This window comes from Eurytemora carolleeae, unplaced genomic scaffold, assembly GCF_000591075.1.
Source record: "Eurytemora carolleeae unplaced genomic scaffold, Eaff_2.0 scaffold47, whole genome shotgun sequence".
NCBI classification, from domain to species: Eukaryota; Metazoa; Arthropoda; class Copepoda; order Calanoida; family Temoridae; genus Eurytemora; species Eurytemora carolleeae.
The window spans coordinates 374120-386354 of NW_019396039.1; the positions used below are offsets into that span (position 1 = coordinate 374120).

Below are 12235 nucleotides of genomic sequence, written 5' to 3' on the forward strand. Positions count from 1 at the left end.
GAACAGGAATACAGTAATACAGGGAGAACAGGAATACAGAGAATATAGTAATACAAGGAGAACAGGAATACATGGAGAACAAGAATACATGGAACACAGGAATACAGAGAGAACAAGAATACATGGAGAACAAGAATACATGAAGAACAAGAATAAAGCGAGAACAAGAATAAAGCGAGAACAAGAATAAAGGGAGAACTGGAATACAGTAACAGGAATACAGAGAATACAGTAATACAGGGAGAACAAGAATACACGGAGAACAGGATTACATGGAAAACAATAATACCTGGCGAACAGGAATACATGAATACGGTAATACAGGGAGATCAGGAATACAGGGAGAACAGAAATACAGGGAGAACAGAAATACAGAGAATACAGTAATGCAGGGAGAACAAGAATACAGGGAGAACAAGAATACAGGGAAAACAAGAATACACGGAGAACAGAAATACAGGGAGATCAGGAATACAGAGAATACAGTAATACAGGGAGAACAAATACATAGAGAACAGGAATACAGAGAATACAGTAATACAGGGAGAACAAGAATACATGGAGAACAGGAATACATGGAGAACAGGAATACATGGAGAACAGGAATACAGGGAGAACAGGAATACAGAGAGAACAGGAATACAAGGAGAACAGGAATACAGGGAGAACAAGAATACAGGGAGAACAAGAATACAGGGAGAACAAGAAGACACGGAGAACAGGAATACAGGGAGATCAGGAATACAGAGAATACAGTAATACAGGGAGAACAAATACATAAAGAACAGGAATACAAAGAGAACAAGAATACATGGAGAAGAGGAATACAGGAAAAAAAAGAATACACGGAGAAAAGGAATACAGGGAATACAGAAATAACAGGAAAACAAGGAGAACAGGAAAACAGGATGAACAGAAATAAAGGGAGAACAAAGAGAACAGATAGAACAGGAATAAGGGAGAACAGGGAGAAAAGGGAGAACAGGGAGAACAGGAATACAGGAAAAACAGAAAGAACAGGGAGAATTGGTAGAACTGGAAGAACAGAGAGAACAGTGAGAACAATGAGAATAGTAATAACAGGGAGAACAGGGAAAACGGGGAAAACAGGGAGAACGGAGAGAACAGGGAGAACAGGGAGAACTCGGAGAACAGGGAGGACAGGAAGAACAGGGAGAACAGGGAGAACAGGGAGAACAGGGAGAACAGGGAGAACAGGGAGAAATGGGAGAAATGGGAGAACAATAAAATTAGGAAAAGATGGAGAAAGCGTATTTTCAGAATTATGGTTTTGAATAAAATGTTGATGGATTTTTCATCCGATATTGTAAGGTACTTGAGGTATGATTAATATAGGGATACAATATTTGATGGTTTTATCATATGAGAGTCAGAAAGGATTATATTTTGATATTCGTCGTCACCGATTTGTGACGAAACAAAAAGAGAACTTTTCATAACCTAGGCTTTTAGGACGCTTCGCGCCACCTCTGAAAGTCGCCATTTTAAATATTTCCCAAATTTTCACGGATTTTCTGTCTAAATTGGTTTCACAAATAATAAATGTCTACTTTTTTTACGGGAAAAATTTTTCAACTTTGACCAACCGTAAACCTTCCCTGGGGGGTTTCGTTATTTTATGAAAGTTAATTTCAGTCTCTCCCTTTAAACATCTTTCGATACTTCTCTATCTTTCTTTGTTATTTTAACTCAAGACTTTTTATTCTCTATTTCATCAATTAGCGTGAGTTGGCAACCCATATCAATTTAGAGGGGGGGCCTGGGGGGGGGTCCAAAAATCGTTCTCTAGGAATATACCTATCTGTCCTGTCTTTTCACATTTTTTCCGTTATTTCTCTTTATTTTTTTAACCTTCATTTTTTACAATCTTTTTAATTCTTTTTTAACTTTCTCTTTTTATTTTGTATCCTATCAAACCATATATTTACTTTCTTTGAATTTCTTTATTTTAGAACAATGGACTTTGTTCCTCGCACATACAGTGCAAAATCAAAACATTAACAAACTAAAATGAAAATCTTACCGTCGGTTCTTTTGATGTCGACATTCACCCCCATCCTGATCCCTCCCATCACGTTCTCCGCGTCCTCGGTCATCTTCATCAGGACAAATTCACAGTCACAACAGTTATCCTGCAATCTCACTTAGTTCTTTCTATATTTTAAACTGGTCTGTTCACAACTAGTCGATAACTCAACTGGTTCACAAAAACCCTCGCATCGAGAATCTGAAAAATTCAAATTTAATAAATTGGTAAATTCCTGTGACAGAGAGAAGAAAAACTTGAAATAAAATGTATAATTAAGTAATTTGACACTGATACTGAAAATTAAAATAATTTGCTCATCGGAATTTATTCATCGAGTAGTTGGATCCGAGTGGTTCAGTGAGTAATTTTCAACCATCTGTGTTGTATCGACTAGACTCTCCTTGAGTACCTAGATACAGCTGAGTTCTCGCCACCCTACCTTACAACTTCGCATCTAGGAAATACAGTTAAAAAAGGCGGCAATAATTAAACAAGGTTTTTAAGATGACAAAGAAGGATTTCAGTATGATTTTATAGTAATTACAAGATTACAAAATTAAACAAAGAGGTTTAAAGTGATATTTTACTGCACCCCCCCCCCCTACCCCTACAGTAACTATCCAGTTTTAAGTTTCAGTACTTCGAGCGGCCGTTCTCTATAGAAAGTTATGTAGTTCACGTACTTTGGGGGACGATATGTTGGTTGCGGTGGATTCACATTTGAACTACTCCCGTTTGAACTTTTGTTCGTTTGAACTATTGTTTATTTGAACTACTGAAATGACGTATCCTGTTATAGTTCAAATCAACACATTACTTGCTCATTTGAACTATTTTTCTACCAATTCAGTTTTTAAATTTTTTTATAATTATATGAAGTTAAAGGGACCATACAATTAATTAGATAACATATACACAGATGTTTCAAATAAACATAAAAATAGTTCAAATAATCAAAAAATAGTTCAAATGAACATAAAAATAGTTCAAATGAACATAAAAATAGTTCAAATGAACAAAAAATAGTTCAAATGAAATAGTTCAAATGACANAAAAAGGGGTCTGTCCTGATGAGTCCTATAGAAAACGATTTTGACCCCCCTATCAATTTTGTACATGACCATTTTTTTCATCAAGTTTATTAATATTTATTTACTATGATTTTAGGGTTAGGTTAGATTAAGCTCATTTTTGGGCCGAGCGCTGCGGCTAGGACGGGCTTATGGGCCGAGCGCTGCGGCCAGGAAAGACCTCTATAATTCAACAATTTTTAATAAAATTAGTGTATATTTATTGTTAGGTTAGGTTAAGCTCATTTCTGGGCCGAGCGCTGCGGCCAGGGGGCCGAGCGCTGCGGCCACATGTCTGGGCCGAGCACTGCGGCTAGCACAGGCTATGGGGCCGAGCGCTACGGCCACATGACCAATACTAATTTGCTGTAAACTAAAAAAATAATGGTCATACAAAATTGATAGGTTCTATTTTTATGTCTAATTTGAACTATATTTTTATGTCCATTTCAACTATTTTTTTGTTCATTTGAACTATTTTTTTGTTCATTTGAACTATTTTTATGTCCATTTGAACTATTTTTATGTTCATTTGAACTATTTTTATGTCCATTTGAACTATTTTTATGTCCATTTGAACTATTTTTTTCATTTGAACTATTTTTTGTTCATTTGAACTATTTTTTGTTCATTTGAACTATTTTACGTACATTTAAACTATTTTTATGTCCGTTTGAACTATTTTAATGTTCGTTTAAACTATTTTCTTATGTATTTCATTTAAAATATCAATAGTTCAAACGATTCAAATGATTGTTCATTTCAACTATATACTCACGTGGTACCACGTGCAGTAGTTCAAACGAACAATAGTTCAAATGAACAATAGTTCAAACGGGAGTAGCTCAAATGGGATAGCATCGTTGGTTGCTAGATATCTCATGCTAAATTCTTATCTGATAATGGAGAATTTCTCCGTACGCTTAACGACCATAACAGGAGACGCCAAGTTCTCGACCATATAGTTTATGGAATGAACGGCCTCTGAAAACTAACAGGCCCCTTGAAAAAGAAGCCTGTACATTTGATAAAACGATTTTTATTCCTTAATAAGCGGGAAAATAAGCAGAAACCGTCTTGAAGCCTGTCACAACCTTTATCCGACTACATAATATACATATTCTAAATAACATTTATTTAATCACAGCGAGGTTAAAAACTATATTAATCATTACATTTGATATCAGATCACACCTAGATCACACCTATATGAAATAATCTATGTGTATAAATCTGTGGATTGTGGAACTACATAAAAAAACATTTTACAGGATGGACGGATGACACGTAAATGACATTGTTACTGATCATTTGTTTTTTTAATGGTAACTATTTTACCGAGTGAGCCAAATGACATTAGATTTTCCATTGTGCACTTAAATATTAGAATTAAGTGTAGGGTGTCCTACAAAACATGATAGTTAATTTGCAGCACTCATTTGTCAACCTAATTTTACGAATACGATTCTTGAAACGTTAATCATAAAATTTCCCCAATCTCAAAATTACCCAAAATATCGTGAGAAACCTTGTAAATTGAATTGATAAATTTAACTAAATTGATATCTAATATCAAATGGCTCATACTAAGCGTAAGAACTACTTAATGTTATTACTGGTTAGATTTAAGGCATTAGACCGGACCAGGCATATTTCACTGGAATTATCTCTCCGTCCTATCCAGCTAGGAAATATCTCCAAACCCTAGGTTCCATTTCTCAAACGAGGCGAGACATTCAGGACTCAAACTTTTTCGAACCCTCTCACACGACTTTTCGAAATCCTGAAAAAAAAATTAAAAGAAAAGAAAATATTATCCTATTAAAATTAGAAAGTGGCTTCATTTGAGATTTATATCTTACTAAGTAGATCAGATATAAAGTTTTATTTAGGGATTTATCTTTTTCGGAACAAGAAAATTTGGAACTAAAACTAACCTTAATATTTATAGATCTCATCTCCTCGGGTTTAATTTTAACCAGCTCTGCCGTTGAAATCTCCCTAAGAGGTGCCATAGCTGCGTCCCGAGCCAGGTTCGTTATATCACTGCAGGTGTACCCATCAGTCAGCAGAGCAACTTTATCCAGGTCCTTTCTAGACAGTGGAGATCCGTGCTTGGAGATCAGAGATGATACAAGAGCAATCCGTGCGTTTTTATCCGGCATTTGAACGTAAACTCGCTTCGTGAACCTAGAGGAAACAATAAGTTTATGATTTACTTAAATCGTTTGAAAAAGAGCTAAAATTGCGTAGAAGGGGAGGGGACTTCACGTAGAAGGGGAGGGGACTTCACGTAGAAGGGGAGGGGACTTCACGTAGAAGGCGAGGGGACTTCACGTAGAAGGGGAGGGGACTTAGGAGAGAAGGCGAGGAGGTTTATCAGGACCTAGAATTACCTACGGAGAGCTGCATCGTCCAGCTCTTGAGGACGATTTGTTGCCGCTACAACAACTATTTTTTCCTCGCAACCTAAGCATTGAGATAATATTAGATTTAGAGATTCGAATTAGATATTTATTAATATTAGAGATTTCATATTTTCAGTACCTGTCAGCATTCCTTCAAACTGAAGAAGAAATTCAGTTTTAATTCTTCTCATGGCTTCATGTTCTCCAGTCCTTCGTTCAGAAAGAAGAGAATCTATCTCGTCTATACAAAAAAAAATTTCGTAGTTAAATAATAGGCTTTTTTCATCTTTAAAAATAATTAATATCCTTCCGTCCTACGCCTAAAAGTAAACTAATTCCATTCTCCTTCCTTCACAATGAACCCTCACCCTTATTCTTTCGTCGTAGACTAAGAAAATCTATTGAAAAGTTATATTTTTATTCTCCTGTCCTATATACCCCAAAAAAATTCAATCTCCGTCCTACACTCTGTGTTAAGATTATTCTTGTTCTCCGTCCTATAATCATTTTATCTTAACAATCTTATCTTTTAAAAAAATATTCTTGTTATCCAGCCTAACCTCAAAGAATCTATCTTGTCTTAACAAACTTTTCTTACTTATAATCTTCTCCGAGAATCTTAAAAACACCCTTTTTCTCCATCCTTCACTCAAAGATTTAATGTCATCTTAAAAACTAATCTTATTCTCCGTCCTTTACTTAAGAACCGATTGTATCTTTAAAAAAAGACATTCTTAATAAAAATTTAAAAAATATTCAAAACTATTTTATTTGAACCAACTTTCTAAACTCAAAGAATCTATTTGATCTAAAACTACTACTTTGTAAGTTTACCGATGAAGATGATAACAGGTTGAATAGCTCTAGCAACACTAAACAGAGTTCGAACCAACTTCTCTCCCTCTCCAACCCATTTACTGGTCAGACTACTGGAGCTGATATTTACAAGGTTACACCTAATATAGGATTTCAAGTCATAAAAATTATTTCTTTCCTGATTTTTTTTTAAATAATTGTTAAAGTTAGGATAACTTGATATATTTGTCAAAATTCTAAATATCAAGCAATCACTGGTTTGTGATTTAAAAGCCGTCCCAGTTTCGAAGACTAATACCGCCAACGGAGTTCCGTTGGCGGTATTGGTCTCACACAAATCTAAAAAAAATAACTTACTGCGCCTCTGTAGCCAAGGCTCTAGCTAGTAATGTTTTTCCATTCCCAGGCGGTCCAAACAGTAACAATCCTAAAATTCAAGTTCACTTTATCTTTCTTTCAATCTTCAAAAAGAACAACACAAAAATAAAAAAGATGACAGAAAATTTTGTAATTTTATTTTTCTAACCTCTGGCCGGAGATCTTAGTCCTGTAAACAGCTCTGGTCGAAGAGACGGGAGAACAACCATCTCATGCAACGCAGATTTGGCCTAAACATTAACAAAATAAAACTTAAAAACGAATCAAGGAGGTAAAAAATAGAATTTGGTTTTGTTTAATTTTAAGTCTTTAAACATCTTAATTCCGACTTGGGATTAGGTTGAGTAGAAATGTATCTCCGGTACTTTACCTTTTCTTGCCCCGACACATCAGCAAACTTTACTCCGGTTGAGGATTTAGGCACAACCTCGTCCAGGATCATCTCCACCAACTTCTGATCCAGGCTCTTCAACCCGGTACACTTACTCTTCAATTCATCCTTCCAGCTCCTACCGTCATCTGAACAGAATTGAAATCAGAACTTTTCTTATAAAAATCTGTAGTTGGTTAACGACCTCCTTGAAGGACCTTTTTAATTATATTTTGTGGATTAAAGATCATATTTAGCCTCTAGACAAATGTTTAAAGCAGACATAAAAACTTGTGTGTTGAAATAATTGATCTTGAACGCCTGATCTCGATATCCATTGTCATCGCTTTTAAATTTTAGGATAAATGTTTGATCCCTCAATTCAAGTTATCCCTGCAGGGTATAAACATCTCGGGATATCGAAGAGGAATTAGATTAATACTCTTAGATCTGCAATAAGATAGAGAACAATGCTTGATCCTGAGATTCACAATACACAAGTTCTGACTTCTGAGTTCGAATTTAAAGAATTTTAGTCGCGACTTAAATTTAAGCCGCGGCTCAAATATTGTTGGTTCCACTTAAAATTGTATTCAATTTTTCAAGATTTAAGCCGAGCACAATTGAAACCGGTTTTTGGCAGATTTATGCCTTCGCTCAAATTCATTAAATTCGGACACAGAACACTTTATTGTTAGTAGTTTCTTACCATTGCTTTTAGTCCTTCGAGGCTTGTTAACAGCGTTCGAACCGTTGGCACTTATAGATTTCATTCTCAGCTCCGTAGCTCGGTTGTTCCTGGGAACTCGAGATCCAGCAGTTGAAGATGATTTGATCCTAGGAGTAATTAAACTGGTTGGTTTAGAGACAACAGGAGTGCTCCGGGTAGGTTTAGGAACTGCAGCAGGATGGGTTCGGTTTCTTCTCTCCTCGTCCTCGTTTGCTCTGATACTGAGTGAGTGTAGATGAAGACTAGTGTTTAGATAGTTTAATCTCTCCTCTGCAGTTGCCAGGTTTTCTCTCATCTTCTCTTTCAGTTTCTGAGCTCGAACCAGGGACTCATCATGAAAGTTCGTCTATAAAAATCAAATATTATGGCGAAGGCTATAGTCTATAAATTAAGTGTTCGGAGGAATAACCGTCAAATTAAGCGTAAATAAATTTAAATTTTAAAAACTAAATTAAAAAAAGTTTTATCTTAATTTAGAAAACTTGAATTATCGAGAGGTTAAAAGTCCTATTTTTCACCCAAGCTTGAAAAATTAGATGTAAAAAATGTAAAAAAATCTTTTCTTTTTAACAAATCACCATTCTAACTATCAAGAACCAATTATGAATATCAAGTCTTATTTAGTACCGGGATGTAGAGATTGACTCCAAGCTTTAGAGCTTCAATTCCCTTCTCGTAGAGCGGTATTGCCGCGGATTTGTTCTCCAGTGTGGTCTCGGTCTCGTCTATCTTCAAGGCCTGACTAATGAACAGGAAACTATCCTTGTGCAATTCCTTCTGCTTCGCAACATTAGGATGTGTAGGATTCGGTCCAAGGTTTCTAAACAAAATATTAAGTTTAAGTCCAGGGTTACCCACAAAGGATGAGACTCCAGGGACGACTGTACAGAATTCATACGCTCTCTTTCCTTCAAATCATGATTCGCTGCAACTGTAAACTTGTTTATTTCTTTGCTAAATCATTTTATAAGCTATTAAAAGCCAAGGCAGAGGACTTAATTAAACCCTGGCATCGTCATATTCAAGTCTCATCCTTTGTGGGTAACCCTGTATTTTAAAATCAAGATCCATAATACTCGACATAGAATTCAAAGCAGTTTTTAGCCCTTACTGTGCTTTAATTGGGACCGGAATCTGAAGAAAATAAGATGAAAATCTAGGATTAGTTTTGATTTGCTTAAACTGCCTTATCTCACGACTTGACAGTAAAACCATAATAAAACAGGATACAAGGCGTCTTTGATTTATATTTATAATATTCGATTAGAATTTTTTAATATAAAACCTGTTCAAACACTAAATATTGTGCAGTCATTCATTACGCCGCAATTATTATTATTATTATTATCATCAATTGTTTCCCTACCTCGCCATTTCCTCTATTGAGGTGTAGGAGATACTGGAGAACAAAGAGCTGGATGAGTCAACACAGAATGGAACCCCAGTCCTTGATAATGAGTTCCCCATTCAATCCACCAGGTTCCAACTTTCTATCCACTACTCCAGGATGATGAACTGATCCTGACTCAGTGACCATTATACTTTCATCTCTGAAATACATACAAGGTCAAACGTATTTTTGACGGTATTGAGTTTCAAACACGGATTTTTCTGGTTCACAATACAAAAAAAAGTTTTTTGATATCACTAACAATGTTAACAGACAGTATTTAAAAAATCTAGTAGTAGTAGTAATGATAATAGTTAAATAAACACTGGAGAGAAATTAATAAACAATTCATTCATAGAATAAACGATTAATAATTTAAGGAAATGCTACGTGTTGTGCCTTCTCCTCAGAATATTCAGGTACTTCCCTCTAAAATTAAAAAAATCATATCATTTTAACAGGCGTAGGTTTAACTGTTATTCAGGGTTTCAGAGACAAATATTTGTTCAGTCTTATTTAACAGTTCCTAGTTAGCTGTACGAATTCTACTTTGTCTTTACAACACCTCTTAGCATAAACAAGATTATATCAATTCAGAAACCCGAAGCCAAACTTTAGAATGAGTTTAAGGAGTCAATCGAGTCTCGTACTTGGTGTGGGACTTGCTAAACATTCTTTTCATTTTATACCTTAATTTGTGTTCCAACTTATTTCTGTTCTGTCCTTTACATTTCTAATACCTTACAAAAGTGTTGTTTAATGCAAGGATATTTGCATGAAAGACATACTACATATAAGAAAGGTAAACAATAATGTATTTAAAGAAGAATGGGCGGTATTTCACCATTACCTTGTCATTTCCTTTGACTCCTCCTGTCCCAGCTGGTAAGCCAGGTTCTGTAGTTTTCTAACTTCGTTTAGTATATCGGGAACAGACAGGGTTCCAAGCTGCATTAATAGTTCCATATCATCCTTAGTCAACCCTTGTAACCATTCTCCAGGCTAAGAATAGTGAAAAATTAGATGTTTTAGAAGAAGACATATAAGAAAGCAAATCTTAACAAGGGGAGAAAGGGAGTTTCGTTACTGGAAGATGTGAACATGTATTTCTTCGGTTTTTTTTAAGTTTTATTGGAAATACAGAGTAGGATTTGATAGGATAGAGGAGTAAAGAAAAAGTAGGGATGGATGGAGGAGTAAAGGAAAATAAGACACGGATATAGGAGTAAAGGAAGAGTAGGGATGGATAGATGAGTAAAGAATGAGAAGAGACGGATAGAGAAGTAAAGGAAGAATAGGGGCGGGTCGAGCAGAAAAGGAAGTATGGTAGGATAGAGAATTAAAGGAAGAATAGGGATTGATAAATGAGTAAAGAATGAGAGAGACGGATAGAGAAGTAAAGGAAGAATAGGGGCGGGTCGAGCAGAAAAGGAAGTATGGTAGGATAGAGAAGTAAAGGAAGAGAAGGGACGGGTAGAGCAGTATAGGAAGTATGATAGGATAGAGAAGTAAAGGAATGTTAAGGATAGATAGAGAATTAAAGGGTAGGGTAGGGATAGATAGAGAGGGGAGTAAAGGAAGTATGAATGTATGGATTTTATACTAGAGAAAGTATATGATGAGTAGGGCTAAATATAAAAGTGAATATGGAAACAGGTGTAGAGACAGAACACGGATAGAATAGAAAGTGTAAGGATAGATAAAAAATAATATATCTGGAGAGAGTTAGAGGAAGATTGAGATAGAAATTATTTGGATAGAAGTAAAATGTTTGGTCTGAACCTGACTAGGTGAGGATTGATTGGTTGTTGGAGTAGCTGGAATGAACTGGTTTACTCCAGGTATCTGCTCCGGCCATAGATCTGGAGAGGATCTATCAAGTTTTTCCAAAGCTCTTAAACTGAGTTCTAAATCCTCGAGGTCGGATTCAGCCTCCACCTGGAGCGAACTGTTTAAAATAGGATGGTTACTACTGGACTGGTTGTGATCTGCTCCGTTCTCAGCTCCGAGATCCGATAATAAATCTCCGACCAGAGACATTATGAATCACTGATCCTTCTCTGAAAAGTCTTGTATTGAAAAATTCTCAATTGACGAGAGCAAGTCCATGAAATGAAATTTAATAAAATATCCGCACCATATATGTAAAACCTGTCTGAAATGTATGTTTTTGTTTGTCCTTCAGTTCATATTTATTCAAATTTGTAGGTTACAGTTAGGTTCGGTCTAGTCTAGCTACCTGAAACTACATAATTACTCACACACAGGTTTACTCTCTCATGGATCCTAATCCACTGAATCCTCAATTCATCTTCAGATCAATAAATTCTTCGATAATTAAATATTGTTAACAGAAGATTCCCCCCCCCCACATACCCCAGTCTTCCTATCCTACCTGTACTTCTTATCTATAAATATACTTTGCTCGTCTGTTTGTATCAACTAAACGTCAAAACTACTAAAATTATCGGACCTAAACTTTGTTTAGCTTTTCTCATAACCCCAGGTAAGGATTTTGGATGGTCGAACTTAAAAATGTAGAAAAAATGTGAACATTCATTATTTTTGAATACCAATTTATAAAGAAAAATCCTTGACATTTTAGTCATACAATTACGAAGAAAAATGTGGATTTATAAAGCAAGAGTAAAAAGCTAAAATTGTTAATGTGAAAGGGACGCGAAGCACCCTTGTAACCAATATTTTAATATTATTCCTATGTTCTGAATGAAATATGCCATGTTGGACAAAGCAGGGCCGGTGGATATTAAATATATTGCTTATTGAAATCATAGACAGAGGAAATAACAAGTTTAACATCTAGTTTTTCCATAGAGTGAGCAGAAGGGGTCATCAAAAATCTTATTGATCTACAAATAAATGTGTAAAGAGCAAAAAGTTTGTTTTATTAAGTTAACTCGGACCAGTGGATCCGGATTCAAGGATCCAAAATTTAGCGGATCTACCGGATCCGGATCCTTAGCGCTGAATTTAACAGGATTTTATCTGATGTCATTTTATGA

At 35.5% G+C, this 12235-nt stretch overlaps 3 protein-coding genes across 11 annotated transcripts; 1 reads left to right on the forward strand and 2 right to left on the reverse strand.

The window, feature by feature from the left end:
- Window positions 1-272: 272 nt before the first annotated feature.
- Window positions 273-1351, forward strand: LOC111699927 (GATA zinc finger domain-containing protein 14-like). The gene is made up of 2 exons (XM_023470717.1): window positions 273-755; window positions 1034-1351. The coding sequence occupies exons 1-2, from the start codon at window positions 273-275 to the stop codon at window positions 1349-1351; spliced, it is 801 nt and encodes a 266-aa protein (XP_023326485.1).
- Window positions 1352-4234: 2883 nt separating this feature from the next.
- On the reverse strand, window positions 4235-9392 carry LOC111700173 (spastin). Of its 8 annotated transcripts, none has more exons than XR_002764935.1 (12): window positions 9189-9392; window positions 8450-8642; window positions 7802-8168; window positions 7093-7241; window positions 6871-6952; window positions 6702-6771; window positions 6363-6484; window positions 5668-5769; window positions 5517-5589; window positions 5058-5310; window positions 4724-4903; window positions 4235-4449 (listed from the first exon to the last, which is right to left on the reverse strand). XR_002764935.1 is itself a non-coding variant. In XM_023471008.1 (11 exons), the coding sequence occupies exons 1-11, from the start codon at window positions 9287-9289 to the stop codon at window positions 4805-4807; spliced, it is 1611 nt and encodes a 536-aa protein (XP_023326776.1). In that variant the 5' UTR covers window positions 9290-9392; the 3' UTR covers window positions 4235-4804. The 8 variants fall into 8 exon arrangements, 1 of the variants encoding a protein (XP_023326776.1); XR_002764934.1 differs by having other exon boundaries at window positions 4708-4903; XR_002764930.1 differs by having other exon boundaries at window positions 4235-4495; window positions 4708-4903.
- LOC111700200 (protein lin-52 homolog) lies at window positions 9372-11293 on the reverse strand. Of its 2 annotated transcripts, none has more exons than XM_023471059.1 (3): window positions 10995-11292; window positions 10063-10214; window positions 9372-9641 (listed from the first exon to the last, which is right to left on the reverse strand). In XM_023471059.1, the coding sequence occupies exons 1-3, from the start codon at window positions 11250-11252 to the stop codon at window positions 9599-9601; spliced, it is 453 nt and encodes a 150-aa protein (XP_023326827.1). In that variant the 5' UTR covers window positions 11253-11292; the 3' UTR covers window positions 9372-9598. The 2 variants fall into 2 exon arrangements, with proteins under 2 accessions (XP_023326827.1, XP_023326835.1); XM_023471067.1 differs by lacking the exon at window positions 9372-9641 and adding an exon at window positions 9931-9952 and having other exon boundaries at window positions 10995-11293.
- Window positions 11294-12235: the final 942 nt, after the last annotated feature.

What these genes read in the sequence shown, in the direction of transcription:
- LOC111699927 (XM_023470717.1), top strand. Translation starts at nt 273, where the DNA reads ATGGAAAACAATAATACCTGGCGAACAGGAATACATGAATACGGTAAT. An exon ending in TCAGGAATACAGAGAATACA is followed by an intron (nt 756 to 1,033) that starts GTAATACAGGGA and finishes GAGAATTGGTAG; the next exon opens with AACTGGAAGAACAGAGAGAA.
- LOC111700173 (XM_023471008.1), bottom strand. Translation starts at nt 9,289, where the DNA reads ATGGGGAACTCATTATCAAGGACTGGGGTTCCATTCTGTGTTGACTCA. An exon ending in GCCTTGGCTACAGAGGCGCA is followed by an intron (nt 6,485 to 6,701) that starts GTAAGTTATTTT and finishes ATCCTATATTAG; the next exon opens with GTGTAACCTTGTAAATATCA. An exon ending in ACCTGTTATCATCTTCATCG is followed by an intron (nt 5,770 to 6,362) that starts GTAAACTTACAA and finishes TTTTTTGTATAG; the next exon opens with ACGAGATAGATTCTCTTCTT.
- LOC111700200 (XM_023471059.1), bottom strand. Translation starts at nt 11,252, where the DNA reads ATGTCTCTGGTCGGAGATTTATTATCGGATCTCGGAGCTGAGAACGGA. An exon ending in ATCAATCCTCACCTAGTCAG is followed by an intron (nt 10,215 to 10,994) that starts GTTCAGACCAAA and finishes CACTATTCTTAG; the next exon opens with CCTGGAGAATGGTTACAAGG. An exon ending in GAGTCAAAGGAAATGACAAG is followed by an intron (nt 9,642 to 10,062) that starts GTAATGGTGAAA and finishes TTTTAATTTTAG; the next exon opens with AGGGAAGTACCTGAATATTC.